The 14,957-nt window shown below is 34.9% G+C and overlaps 1 protein-coding gene across 3 annotated transcripts in view; it reads right to left on the reverse strand.

Annotated features, from left to right (window-relative positions):
- The window catches only part of Cap-D2 (CAP-D2 condensin subunit), a 111,776-nt gene that overhangs the window by 69,768 nt on the left and 27,051 nt on the right, over nt 1-14,957 (reverse strand). For all 3 annotated transcript variants that reach the window (XM_081741213.1, XM_081741211.1, XM_081741212.1), the window contains exons 8-9: nt 14,135-14,296; nt 11,646-11,816 (exon numbers count right to left, since the gene is read on the reverse strand). In XM_081741213.1, the coding sequence (XP_081597339.1) occupies nt 11,646-11,816; nt 14,135-14,296 (333 nt within the window). The remainder of the gene's footprint in view (nt 1-11,645; nt 11,817-14,134; nt 14,297-14,957) is intronic.

The raw sequence follows: 14,957 nt of genomic DNA on the forward strand, positions 1-14,957 counted from the left end.
TAATTTTAATGGTTTTTGATCGGTAAGGTGATAGTGTATTAAATAGACATCATCATAATATTTTGTGTATTTGTTTTTCTTTAGTACTTCTAGAACATCTTTTGTTGATATTAAATCTCTTAGTATATCTCTAAGTTCATCATTTAACACCTTGAGCACCTCTTCGGGAATAATTCTATCCTGTAAAGCTTGCAAACGAGATAACTGTAACTTAAATCTTTTTGTAGTATCGTACCATGGTTTTCTCGCACAAGCAGCTCTCATTCCTTCATTAGTATCGTAAACCCAACCACTCTCTACAGAACAATCATCACAAATGTAACCTTTTGTTAACGACTTACTACCACAATTACTGCACTCTAATGGTCTAGAGCTATAATTCGACAACAAGTCCTTTAAGGTAATTATTGGACGTAACTTTTCCAACTCTTCTTCTGTGTACAAAAATTTTGGTATTAGCATTTTCCACAAATCAATAACTGTATATACGTTGTTTCTATCTCTTAAGTCTAACTCGCTAACATACTCAAAATACTGATAAAAATTATAACTATCTAGTGAATCTAGTTCATCCTCATGCTTCTCAAAATAATCTAAAAATCTATTGTGTATAGCTTCCATACTTATCTTAAAGCAAAACTTTTATGGATACAAACCATAAAAGCACTTATTCATTTTTAATCATATACATAACGTCGCTAAAAGAATACCCTTGATTTAGAAGATTTAAAACCTTAACACAAAGATGACCACATATAACTGAGTTAAAGTCTTGTATTCGTTCGTCATTGTAAAGTAAGTTTTCAGTACCAAGATATTGTACCAGTTGTTTAGGAGGAACACCACCATAAGAATCAAACACGTACTTTATGTTGTTATCTTTCCAATAGCATATCCAATGAGTACCAATGTTTTCTGATTTATCAAGGTTAACTACGCCACACTCATGTACATGGGGTTTTTGTGGAAGTTCATCACTCATAAATACACCTCTAAATCGTTTTATCTTTAGTTCTTTAGCCAACCTCTCTATATCGAAGTTGGTCAATGGTTTTAGTTTTTTGACTTCTTTGGTTTACCTGCCCCCTGCTTTTCTTCCATGGCCATATTGTGTCTCTTTTGTTCTTCAAGTTCTTGTTTATTCTTCTTAGCATCCAGTACAGTTTTAGTAATCGCTGCTGCACCACCTGCTAATGAGCCAACTGCTCCTAAAGCTGCTAGAATGGCTGGAATTGTAAAGATAAAACCGCCAATATGCTCTTTCTTAATCTTTTTCATTTGTGCAGTAGTTAAAGTTAAATCCATTCCTTTACCTTCTTTAATTTTCTTAGCTTTATCGTTAAGTTGTTTCTTTGTTAATACATGATCAATATTTAGATCCTTTAGCTCGTTATAAGGAACACTAAACATACAACCTTTAATAGAACACATCTTCCTATTTATCTAAGAGAAAATCTTGGTTTGCAAAAGTACAGTTGTTGTTGCTCCACCAAAATCAATTAAGGAATCATTCTCATCTGTTATCCTTATCTCAAAATTATCAACCTTGTCTTTGGATATAGGGAAAAATAATGGATAAGTAGGCTCGTAAATAATACTATGTTTGAACTCAGCATCTGTTTTGAATGATGCTATGATCCCTGTTTCTCTATGTGTGTATTCTGTATCTTTAACAAACATGCCATCTGCTATACTACAGTGAACATTTACAGTATCAAACGGATGAAACTTTGGCAACTTACTTCCAATATGTGTTTTGTTCTTTTCTAAAACTTCAAAAACATTAAACCCGAGGACAGTGCCTATACTCCCAATTGTAACATCATTACTATCAGTTTCAATTTTAACTCTATTTCTTAAATGATCTTCTGATAATGTTATGCTGATGGATTGAGATTTTAAATATTCATTAAGACTGTTTAAGCTGTATTGTCCTTCTGGTATAAAAACTTGTCTATCACCATATGAGAAACTGTTTTTTTGTGTTGTTATGTTTGGTGTCAGATATGTACTGTAAAACCCAACTAGTCCTATGCTTAAATAGTTGTTACTGTTGTCTAATTCGTAATGGAGTTTCTTCTTTAAAACAGAAGTATCACTCGTTAGCTTAAATACCTTAGCCATTTATTATATAATAAATGAATGAGTTTGATTTACCTAGAGATATTCCAAGAGAGAAAGTAATCAAGTTAATAGAAGATGTCATTCGAAAGTTAGAATGCAGTTTAAAGAAGAAAAAGAGAAAACTACGAATTGTTAAATATGCATACTACACTTTGATCACGTTGTCGGTTATTCTTTCTGCAACAACTGGGTTTATTAATATTTTTATACCTGTAACAATTTACTCAATATTAACAACATCTCTTGCAACTGGAAGTGCTATAATAACAGGTTTGTCTTCGAAGTTAAACATAAGCAAAAGAAAAGACGAATATAAAACCATTGTCACTTGTATTAACTCATTTAAAGAACAGTTAGAGATGATAATAACATTGAATGGTGAAATGGATGGTGAATATATAAAAGATACGTTGCTTAAGATTAGAGAACAACTTAAAGATATAAGATCATAAAAGAGTCGATTTTCTCTATAATAAATGAGTAAGAAAACTATTAATTGGGATGTAAAAGAGATGATAAAAGAAACAACAGCTAAGAAAAGAAATGGAGAGCTTATACCTGATGATATTCGTTGTCTTATCGTGGGTCCGTCGGCGTGTGGTAAAACTTTTTTGTTATTTAACTTCTTATTACAGCCAGGTTGGTTAAACAACAATTACTTCTACATATATTCTAAAAGCATGAATCAGCCAAAGTATGAGCAGTTAAAAGATCGATTTGAGAAAGCAGAACTAAAGTTTAAGAAACAAATAGCAACGTTCTTAAGCGGTAATGATTCTATTGTGCCTATTGATGAATGTGAAAAATACTCTGTTGTTGTGTTTGACGATTACATTTTAGAGAATCAAGATACTGTTAGAAATTACTTTACAAGAGGTAGGCATAGACATTTAGACTGTTTCTATCTTGCACAAACATATTCAAAAGTACCTAAACAGCTTATAAGAGATAACGTCAACTTCCTATGTATATTCAGGCAAGATGATACTAATCTTAAACATGTGTATAATGAGTTTGTTGGAGGAGATATGTCTTATGATAAATTTAAAGAGATATGTTCAAAATGTTGGCAAGAAGATTATGGTTTCATAGTAATTGATATGACAAGGAAGGTAAACAATGGTAAGTATAGGAACAAGATAAAACACTTTATAGACGTTTGATGTTTATTGACGTTTTACGTTTTAACGTTTGACGTTCTTTGACGTTTATTGACGTTCATTGACGTTTTACGTTTTAACGTTTGACGTTCTTTGACGTTTATTGACGTTCATTGACGTTCATTGACGTTTGTTCGTTTGCTATACAATAAATGGATGAGAAAGAAATTGATAAGAATATTAAGCTGAAGGAGTTCTTGATAAAGGGATTCAAATCTTGGAAGAAAGAAAGAGCAGGTATATACGATAAATTTAAGACACAAGAGCAACCTGTAATTGATGCTATTCAAAACTTGGGAAGTGAGATCAAAGAAGTAGCAGAACAAAATAAAAATCTAATAACTGAACTTGTTCCAGTTGCACATAAGACGGCTTCAATAGATCCTAGTCTACTAGAAACACCTAAAAAGATAACTTATGATAGTTCTCCAAGTAGTAGTGATACGCCTATAACGGGGGAAATAAAACAAATGAGAAAACAAATTAAAGACAAAGTGGAAGGAGTAGAACCTTTAACAACAGCACAGTCATTTGGTAAGATTGCAACGAAATATTATAGTAAAAGAAATGATACTGTGTTTGGAATAAGAACTGTAGAAGAAGATGGAAAAATAATAAACAAGATAGGAAATTTGGAAGTTAAAGTGAATGGTGATGATTTGATAATTAATGGTAAAACTTATAAAGGAACAGAAGGTCTGTGGGAATTGTTAACGACGAATACTAGTAAAACCATTGAAGATTATGATGATGATGATTTTGAACAGTACAAGGAAATAATAATAGACTCAGATGCTGCCTTCCAAAAATATAATCGAGATAAAAAGGTAGCATCTAGTAGAGGTTCAAAGTACAATAATATTATCAAACCTATTTGGGATAATTATATTAAACCAACTTTACCCCCAACTCCTAAAAAGAACACGACGCCTAAAAGGAGTGGTGAAGGAATTAAACAATATACAGAGATACCTAAAGAATATGTATGGATGGATGATGTGAGAAAGTTAATTGATCGGTTAATAGTTATAGATGGAGAAGAAAGGGCTGGAAATCATAACTTTTACAATGAGAAAGTAGGTATAGTGAGTATGATTAATAATAAGCTTTCGCAATTTATTCCTAATGATCCAAAAGGCATAGGTTATTTGATTAAGATCTTAAATACGTTACCACCACGATTCTGGAATGATGAGAAGCTTGGAAAAGGACTAATGAATAAGATCTTAAACATGAAGGGGATACCAGAGATACATATACCTGGCTTCAGATTTTGTGGGCCTTTTACGAAGCTTCAAGAAAGGTTAGAAAGAGGTGATGAAGGTATTAACCCATTAGATGAGGCCTGTAAAGAACACGATATATACTACAGAGACAATAAAGATACAGAGTCGAGACATATTGCAGATAAGGAACTGGAAACTAAAGCATGGAAAAGAGCATTTAGTAGTGATGCGCCAATTGGTGAACGATTAGCTGCTTTTGGGGTTGGTACTGCTATGAATGCTAAGGTTAAGTTGGGATGGGGGTTATAAGTTTCAGAAAATTTTTCCTCGGTCGACTTTACGACAATGCTAACATTTATATAGCTTGATGGTGTTTACCATAAAGCGCTGTTTCAAGATTTTCTTTATAATAAATGGATATTGAGAGTTATGAGTTACAGAGTTTTAAAGCTAACACAAGAACATTTAATAATTTGAATGAAGCTAACAAAGATATTGAGTTCGATTTCAACGTGGGGGATGGTTTTATACACCCACACAAAGCAGATTGTCATATGACTTTTGAAGTTGTTGGTGCATCAGCTGGAGGAACATTTGGTGCAAACGATACTATAAAACTTGTAGATAACTTCTTCCCATTCTTCTTTTCTCAAATTGAGGTTAGAAAGCATGGAGTTGTTATAGATAAAATCGAGCTACCTGGAATTACATCTACAGCTGTCGGAACATTAAAGATTTCCAAGCCAGAAGTTGAATATTTAAAACAAGCAGGATTTGAAACAGATGATAAACTTGGTCTAAGAAAGAACTTTAGTGTTTTGTATCCATTGAGATTAATTCCAGGCTTCTTAAGTGATTATAAAGAGGTTATGTGGAAAGGCGGATTGAGAATAACATTTACAAAAGCTAACAACAATAACGATGTCTTGTACAAATGGACTGGATCGGGAGCAGCTCCTCACGATGGGAAAATAACAATTAAAAGTATGGAGATAAGAATGCCTATTGTTGAATATGAGTCTAATTACGAAAACAAGTTAAAATTGAATATTCTTAAAGAACCCAAAATCATGTTTTCATTCCATACTTATCAATGTGTTCAGAAGACTGTTGTAGGTTCTTTCTTGGAGTTTGATGTTACTACTCAATTTAATTCTAGACAATTTGATATGCCTGATTTCGTAGTTGTAATGTTCCAAACTGATAGAAGTGGCAAACAAACAGCAGATGCAAGTAAGTTTGATCATTGTAAGGTGAAGAATATCTATCTTAAGAATGGGAGGAATGAGGTATTTCCAAAAGAATCAAGAAACTTAGATATTGCTAACAAGGATTACTTTAAGATGTACGAAGATTATACTGCGTTTAAGAGAATAACATGTGGCAACACCGAAATGTACTATGACCCTAAAGAGTTTATAGATAACAGACCAATGTATGTGATTAATTGTAGTAAGAGGAAGAATGTATCGGTAAATGAAAGAACGAACATAAAGATCGTGGTAGACTTTGCTGAAGTTGTGGCTGCTAATACTATTTGTTATGCGATTTTAATTGGGCGAAAGAACTTTACATATGATCCTAAGAATGAGAAAGTAGTAGAAGAGTTTTAGTTAGCAAAATATCAACGGGCATAAGGGTATCGAAAAGATACCCTCAAACTGTTTTCATTAACGATTGTTTTATGGAAGTTTTTCCATCAAACGAAATTGACGAAAATGATTAAATATTTTTGATTTTCTATATAATAAATACGATGGCGAGTCACATTGAACTTTTAAACAAGCTTGGAAGTCTTGAGCAAAAACAAGTTATTGGATTAAGAGAATTAGAATTAAATACAGAATATAAGATTGTGAAAATAGAAAAGATTAAAACTAAGTTTGGGAAGAGCATTTTAGTTGAATGTGAAGAGTTTAAGATATTTCTTCCACCTAGATTTACAAAACACTTAACAGATAAAATGATTGATGAGATCGTTAAAGATGGAATAAAAATCAAATACACTGGTCTAAAAGAAAACTATCCAACTGTTGAGTTCTGTATGTAAATCCAAAAATGAATGAAAATGAACAAAAATATGTTCTCAGAAGTAAAAAATGGTGTGATTAGAATGGATCCTCAAAAGAAGTTTATACTTACTAACAATTTCAATGTAATTGTGAAAAATGTGCAAACCGAAGTTCAAGTTGTTTTTGATATTAACGGTTGTCTATTCAGCTTGAATTACGATCAGTGGACAGAGTTTAAGAAGTCATTGTTTCCTATAGAGAACGAGATTAACAGAAGATTCCATTATCAGTATCCGAACTTGTAATTTTAAGTATGTTCTAAGTGTTTTATGGTGATAAAGCCATAAAACTGAGATCTTTAAACATACACAATACATAAGGAGAAGCAGTACTTTTGAATGTCATTTAAATTTTAAAGATACATGTATAAATAAGAGATTTATTTGAGTTTTTTGTAATTATATCCTTAGAGTTATGCAATTTATAAGACATTCGATAGATAGGAAATTTATTTGTCTATTGACTACCGTTTGAATTTTGAAAATCGGTTAATAAACAACGGAGATATAACAAATTCGGAATAGTATCCTTAGAGGTATGCAACCCACAATACAGTCAAAAGATGGCAAATTTATTTCTCTGTCGAATGTCGTTTGAATTTTAAAAATCGGTTAATATTCGGTGAAGTTACAGAGAATTTTAGAAAAAATCAAAATTTCGGGAATTTTTTACGGGTTTATTTTTGAGTTTTCGGAAAAATGTTATTCTTTAAAAAAGTCTTAGAATTTTATGTAGATTATGCTAGTATTTTTTATTTTTCAAATTTATGAATTTTATTTTTTGCAGTGTATACCAACTCATAATTTTTTATCAGAAATTTGCCAACTTTTTTATTTGATGAGTTAGCACATTATAACTATGGGGACGTAAGACTACCCTATTAAAAATATTTTGGGTAAACACTATAATATTGGGCAAGTGAGTTGGCAACACTGACATTTTTTTCTTTTTTTGAACATCGATGTTTTAGCTATATATGCTAGCTAGGTGGACATTCTAAGAAGTTACTCAGCTACTCAGTAGATAGTGCTGTATATCATGTAGTTTATCACTTTGCTAATAGATGGCGTTGCTTGTAGAAGTATTTGTTCATATATAAGGACCGATTTTCACTTGATTTCTTGAGCGTAGTGTTAGCCGAGCTCGCTCGCTTGCAGTCTGGCCAGCTGTAAGTAGTTATCGGCGTGGACGTCGCAGGTTCGAGTCGCCTCCAAGCCAGAAGAAGGATTTTCACTCTCTCATCTATAAGTCAAGCAAATCAGATTGAGTTGACGTGAATGGAGACTAGCGCTAGTCGGGAAAAGAAAACGAAGGCACAACAGAAGCAGCAGCAGAAGCAGCAGCAGAAAGAGAAACGGAGGCACAACAGAAGCAGCAGCAGCAGAAGCAGCAGCAGAAAGAGAAACAAACAGAAAAAGGAGCCTGAGAGGCAGCCAAAAGCAAACCAAACAAACAAATAAGAGAAAGGCGTAAGTCCTCTCAGGTCCACCTGTGCACAGGTTTTGCTGCTTTTTACTTTGAAAATTTATTTATGATTTTAAATGTGATAAAAGCCTATGCGACATACTAAACTTTATCTTCTTATAATTCGGCTATTTCTGAACCGATTTCGATCAAACAAAAACCATTTTTTCAATCAAAGATAGCTCTATAAGTTATAAGTTTTAGATGTAAGTTTTTATGATTTCAAATGTCATAAAAGCATATTCAATCTCACTTTAACATTGTAGTTAGGGGAATACTTTGCGTCGTCTAACTTTCTATAATTAGCTGGCTTCTTCTGCGCTGGTCAAAAATATTTGGAGGGAGGAAAATGCGCCAGAAGTAACCACCCCTAACTACTAAAATAAATAAAACTTGATAGCTTTTGAACCACCCGACCGATCTCGGTCCAATTATCAACACAGATGAGGCTGGGGGCGTGATTTTTTAAATATATATTTTCACTTTGACGGTACAACCTAGGGGAGGGGGAGATTTATATATAAAAATAAACAAATAACTCTTGAAACATCCAACCGATCTCAATTAAATTTTCAACATAGTTGAGGTTCAATCCTGGGATTGTTTTTATCATATCACTTTGATGGTAGAACTTAGGGGAGAGGAGGAGTGGGGAATATATATAAATAATTAAAACTTATCTCTTGAACCACACTTCCGATCTCGATCAAATTTTCAGCATAGATGAGGTTCGTGCCAGTAATGACTTTTATCATTTTACTTTGACGGTGCAACTTAGGGGAAAGGGAGGAGGGATATATATATATATATATATATATATATATATATATATATATATATATATAAAATGAAAGTAACTGTCTTTCTGATTTTATCACTCTTCAACTATCCGACCGATCTTGATGAAATTTTCATTATATACGAGGTTCAGACCTGAGATGGTTTGTTATATCACTCTTTGGCGGTGCAACTTAGGGAAGGGAAGGAGGAGGAACATCTATAAATGATCGAAAATGACCGATATTAGTGTCCAACCTATAGTTTTCGAGGTCGCTAAAATGAATAGTGACACTTACGATGCCGTGCCTTGCAACATGGATATATATTTATATATATAAATCATTGAAAATGACCTATATTAGTGCAAAAATCGATAGTTTTCGGGGTCGTAAGATGAACCGTGACACTTCTGATGCCGTTTAAATCCAAATTCAGACCTGCAACTGGGGGGAAGGAGGAGAAGGGGAGGGAGTTGAGCTGATTTTAGTTTAGCGTCCCTTTCAGCAGCGAGGCTATATGAGACGTGGACCTAGTGATTAACGTGGAATCCGAACCACATGAGCTCCCGCCGGGAATCGAACCCTGGTCTCCTACGCCAAAGGCGCGTACGCTTAGGAAAAATGAAATGAAATCTTTGAGTTTTACGTCCCACGGTTATGCGGGTTAGGCTAAAGAAGACGGTGATGATGAGTAATGAAGAAAGTGGGAGGAAACGGGAGAACCCCGAGAAAACCCACGCACACGGTTTGTCCACCATAAAGTTCACTTGGCGAAGGCTGGGATCGAACCCGCGACCCCAAGCACCAGAGGTGAACGCTCTACCACTGAGCCACCGCGGCTCCCGCGTACGCTAAGAGAAGGGGAGGGGTATATATATACAGATGGTGATCAGTAAAATGGAAACACCTGAACGAAATTGTAACTTACTAGATTAATATGGTGTCGGACCACCTTTCGCCTTCAGAACAGACTTGATGCGACGTGGGATGGAGGCATAGAGGTCGTGAATGGTAGCAAGTGGAATTTTACACCATTCCTCGTGCAGGGCATCGGCCAGTTCTGTGAGAGAGGATGGAGGTGGAAATCGTCGCCGGAGTCGTGTTTCCAAGACGGACCACAGATGTCAATTATGTTGAGATCTGGGGATTGGGCGGGCCAGGGAAGGTGTTGAACTTCATCCCGATGTTCCTCAAACCACGCTGCAATAACGCCAGCTGTATAAATGGGTGCATTATCATCCTGGAAGATGGCGTCATTGTCCGGGAACAACATCCCGACCATAGGATGCAAGTGGTCTCCTAAAATTGCGACATAATCGTTGGCAGTGATTCGTCCGCTAAATCTGACCACAGGACCCAATGAAAACCATGATATGGCGGCCCACAGCATCACCGAGCCGCCACCATGTTTCACAGTTGGGCGGAGACACTGCAGATCACAAGCTTCTTTGGACCTTCTCCACACATAAACACGGCCCGTGGTTGGGAATAGGGTGAAGGCGACTCATCCGACCATATTACACGTTTTCAGTTCTCAACGGCCCAAGTTGCATAATCGCGGCACCATTTGCGGCGTGCGAAACGTTATGGTCCCTGATGAGCTGTTTGGCCCGTGCAACACGACCCCGTAAGTTCATGTCATGTAATTCGCGGCGGACTATGATTGTCGAAACAGGGTGGGGGAGGTGCTGATTGAGTTCCTCCGTCACTTGCTCCGCAGTGGCACGACGGTTCTGCGTGACAATGCGCTTTAATATCCGGCGTGACCTGTCACTCATGATTTTCTTCCGCCCACTGTTCCGCTTCTCCGGTGTGGTTTTCCCGTGTGTTGTGTAGGCCGTCATCACCTTCGACACTGTCCCACGCGACACACCTAAGACAGTAGCCACTGTCGTCACACTCACTCCACATAACCGCGCACCAACAACTTCCCCTTTTGAAAATCTGAGAGGTCTCCCATTTTACACTATCTCCGTCTGCTGCAGCCACTGGACACTGCTGTTCCACTGTCCCTGACGTAGTATGGAGACCGACCTAACACACCACCATCAGCGGTCCGGCGCCATGACACCACTGCCAACCCATACATCTGACGTGTTGCCAACTACAGGGTGTTTCCATTTTTATGATCACCATCTGTGTATATATATATATAAATGATCGAATCTAAATTTAAATTCAGCCACGCCACTTGGGGAAAAGAAAGGAGAGAACTATTAAAATCATTCGAAAATGACCGATATCAGAGAGCGCTTTAGTAATAGTAAAAAATGATTGTCTAACAGAACATGTTACTATTTTTTCTTAATTTAACCCAGCAAAGTGGGTAATTGATGCTAGTATTTAATAAATAAAAACGACTACTTTTCATTTGCTATGTTTCTCTACCTTAAGCTACTGAAGATTATATTATCAAAATTTATAAATTATACTTTTTGTACTTCAAATAAATTCGTAGAAACCACTATATTAATCATTTATGTGTGAGAAATTTCTATAGAATTTTTGTAAAATATTAACAAAACTATATCTTTATCAAGGAGAGCACTAAAGAGTTATTGTAAATTTTATTTCTTAACAAGTAAATTCAGTTTACCACCTAATCTATTTTACCTTCACCAAATAATAATTCAGTGACTATTATTAATAACTTTTAATTTTAATGTGACAATATGAAGGGTTACAAGTTGTCGCTACCTAGGTCTAAGGATGCTACAATCATTTTACTACTTCACACACTCCTTTCCAATACATGTGAGATATAGAACATGCAAAAGTATTTTTGATTGATATAAAAGATTTTTTTATGAATATACAAACCCTGGCTGCAAAAGGATTTCCTTCCAAGAAAGTTCTAACAAGTTGTAATGCATTTTTCCTGACATTACTACTCTTGTCATCCAGTCTTCCAATCACAAGATCCAGAACTTGGGCTTGCCGAGACAAAGGAACAGCCTTCTCTCGGCAAAGGCGCTGCCAAATCTGTAGAACCTGTTAATACAATTTAGGACTGATTTTACAAACTGACACGAATTTACTCAAATATATAGATATTGAGAGGTAATACTTACATTGGTACAGTTTTTTGCAAATTCTTGTGAGAATAACTACATGGGTTACAATCTCTTTGAATATCATTCAATTCGCAACTACATAGAGAATTTGGTGTGTTATCTTCCACTTACAACAAATAGTATAATTTTAGCTGCCAGAGAAGACACTAATGTAATAATGTAGACATTCGATTGTTCAACCATAGTTGGGGTTTGAATGCTTAAGCGCCAACTTCAAGAGTAATATGATGTGTAACTGTCCAGGGAGCGAAATAGGTGGTGTAGTGTTAACGCATCGTCACGGAAAGACGGAGACCCAGATTCGAAACTGAGCTGTCATTTTTTCACTGTTTGTAGTATTATGAAATTATAATGAAATGAGTGGTAATACAACAATTATAAAATGGCTGCGAAGATTTTCACTCAAAGGCATTGGTACTTCGCTTCGCAATAGCTTCTTCAATTTGCACAGGATACATTAAACATCAAAAGGAAATGCAATGGATCTCGGAAAAGCCTCCCTTTGCCCACTTGACATTTTATCTTGGGTCTTGAGCGAAATATATTATATATATATATACACACTAATATTACCTGATTCTACATCATAAATTTTATACGAGAGTCCTAAACGACATTGTTCTGTATACTATTGTTAAACAAAAAAAATACGAATACACCGTATTTATGCAAGTATACGAGATTATCTTACATCGGCAGATTAAGCTTTGGTTGTTAAGTTCAATGATTTTACAGTGTAATAGCATATGCAGAACGTTACAACATACTTTCATTACATATTTTGATTCTAATACAGAAAAAATGTATTTGTTTCTATTAACGTTGCCGTATTTTACTGATATTTGTTGTTTTATTATCATAATTTAGGCCTTTGATTCCCAGCTGGTGTGTCGTATTGCGAAGTTTTAGAATTTAAAAATCATGAAGCATTAAATAAATAGTTAAAAATCAATTACCAGTCAACGCCTCTACCCGCAGTGACAACGTTCAATAATATCCAAGACTTATTACTTTATACTAACTTGTAATTTTATATAATAATAATAATAATAATAATAATAATAATAATAATAATAATAATAATAATAATAATAATAATAATAATAAAAAAACATCAAAAAGTGTGTCACAATGTGGTGGTTGTTCAGTAAAGTACGCTGTCAATCAAAACAGCTGATTCAGGGAACCAATAATTGGCAATGTTAACTTTCTCAGCATATCTTGAGATATTATACACAAATAAAACAATTTCTAATTTTCATTACTCACAAATTTGTTGAAAAAAAAATTGTCAGGAAACCTCTAAAAAATAAGAAAGGAGGAGGGAGTTCGACTTATAGTCGGGTAAATACGATAGATGTAAATGCTTTGTACTACAGTGATACGTTGGAACCCGAAGATAGTTCGTACCAGAACCCCATTAAAATAATATAACCTCGATTACAGTAATCCATCCTTGGATCTCACGAAATCGAATTTTTGAACATGATATTACCTGTGAATACAGTGGCTTTTAACACAAAATATTAAGAGTCACGCGCTACATAAATCGTCCTCTAATTACGTAGCACTGCCACTTAAAGCACAAGATGACCTTGAAAGCACTCTGCCGTTGCCACGTCTACTAAACAAAGCCGTATGCTCAATATTTTCCCAGCTGTTAATTGATTAGAGAAGTTCAAGAGTACACTGAATTGTAATACAGCATTAACTTCACGTCAGCGCGGGTAAACAAGTTAGTAGAGCCAGGCCAAAAGTAACAGCTCCTGGATCTTAACAAATAATAATATTTGAATAAAAATGTAAATTAATAACCCATTTCTAACACACAAACTAAATTAACATCGAAAATCATACGAGATGCTTTCAGTACAGCCATAGGTATGGTGGCCCATTGCGCTGGGGAAACGCAAGTACAAACAGATAAGAACAAGTCCTGAGCGTTCGAAATCCTCGCACTTTTCACTTGGGTTCTAAGTTGCTCAAGTTTTGGGTTAGGATTATGAGGGTAATACTATATATGCAAATAAATTTCACTGGACTTGTCGAATCGTTGTATTCTATCTCTTATTAACAAATGAGAACTACGAATTGGTTTCTCTGACCAATTTACTAACGTGGAAAGAAAGAATTCTTTACACATAATATGAACTTTCATATTATACTACAATATGATGTATGCCTCAGTAGAACACCACCTTGGGTAATAATTAAAGTAATAATAATAGTAATTACCTTACTCCGAACAAATGCATTAACGTCATGAATCCGATCTTCCAGGTGGTCAAGAAATTCATCTCTCAGATTCCGAGAACTTTCATCCAAATCTTCATTGCTGAGCACTTTTAAAACGATTTCCCCCATGATTCCAAGCACACAGTTCCTCATGCTGTATGACTGCAATGACAATATAGTGTTAATATTAACAGAGAAACAATTCTGCAACTTCACCGAAGTACGTTATGCAATCATGATGCTCAATGGTCATTTCATGCAACTGGTCCCTACTGTTTGATTCCAAGCCAAGTAGTTTTCTCAGGATTTTGTCGTTACCTCCCACATTTCCATTCGACCAATTATTTCATAACTATTCCCTTTTAATAGTCATTTTTTGTTTAGCCTAAAGATCATACTGTGAGACTTAAAAAAAAAAAACCTAAAAATTTGTCAGTAACTGTTAAACTCACATGAAAGCATTTTACAGTTCAGTTGAAATACGATGCGGTTTAATGTGTTAAGCGAACAATTCTTCATTTGAACAACCTGCTGCTGAAAATAGTTTGTACTACAACATTTATAACAGCATATGTAATGCAGAACTAGTTTTGGACAACTGTGTTAGTCATTGAGAAACACCTGTAAAATTCCTGTTATCATTATAGACTTATAAGATTACACCATAATACTTTCTAACTTCTGCTATGCAGCAATGAGATACCGTTTATCAATTTTTGAATCTAATGTGTACTATTTTTGTAAATTTGTACTGACGCCTGACAACTTTATAAAGTTACTGCTAAACCACGAATTTAATTTAATGTTTTTAATTCCCTTAACA

Source organism: Thermobia domestica, chromosome 15, assembly GCF_964235325.1.
Source record: "Thermobia domestica chromosome 15, izTheDome1.hap1.1, whole genome shotgun sequence".
Lineage (NCBI taxonomy): Eukaryota > Metazoa > Arthropoda > Insecta > Zygentoma > Lepismatidae > Thermobia > Thermobia domestica.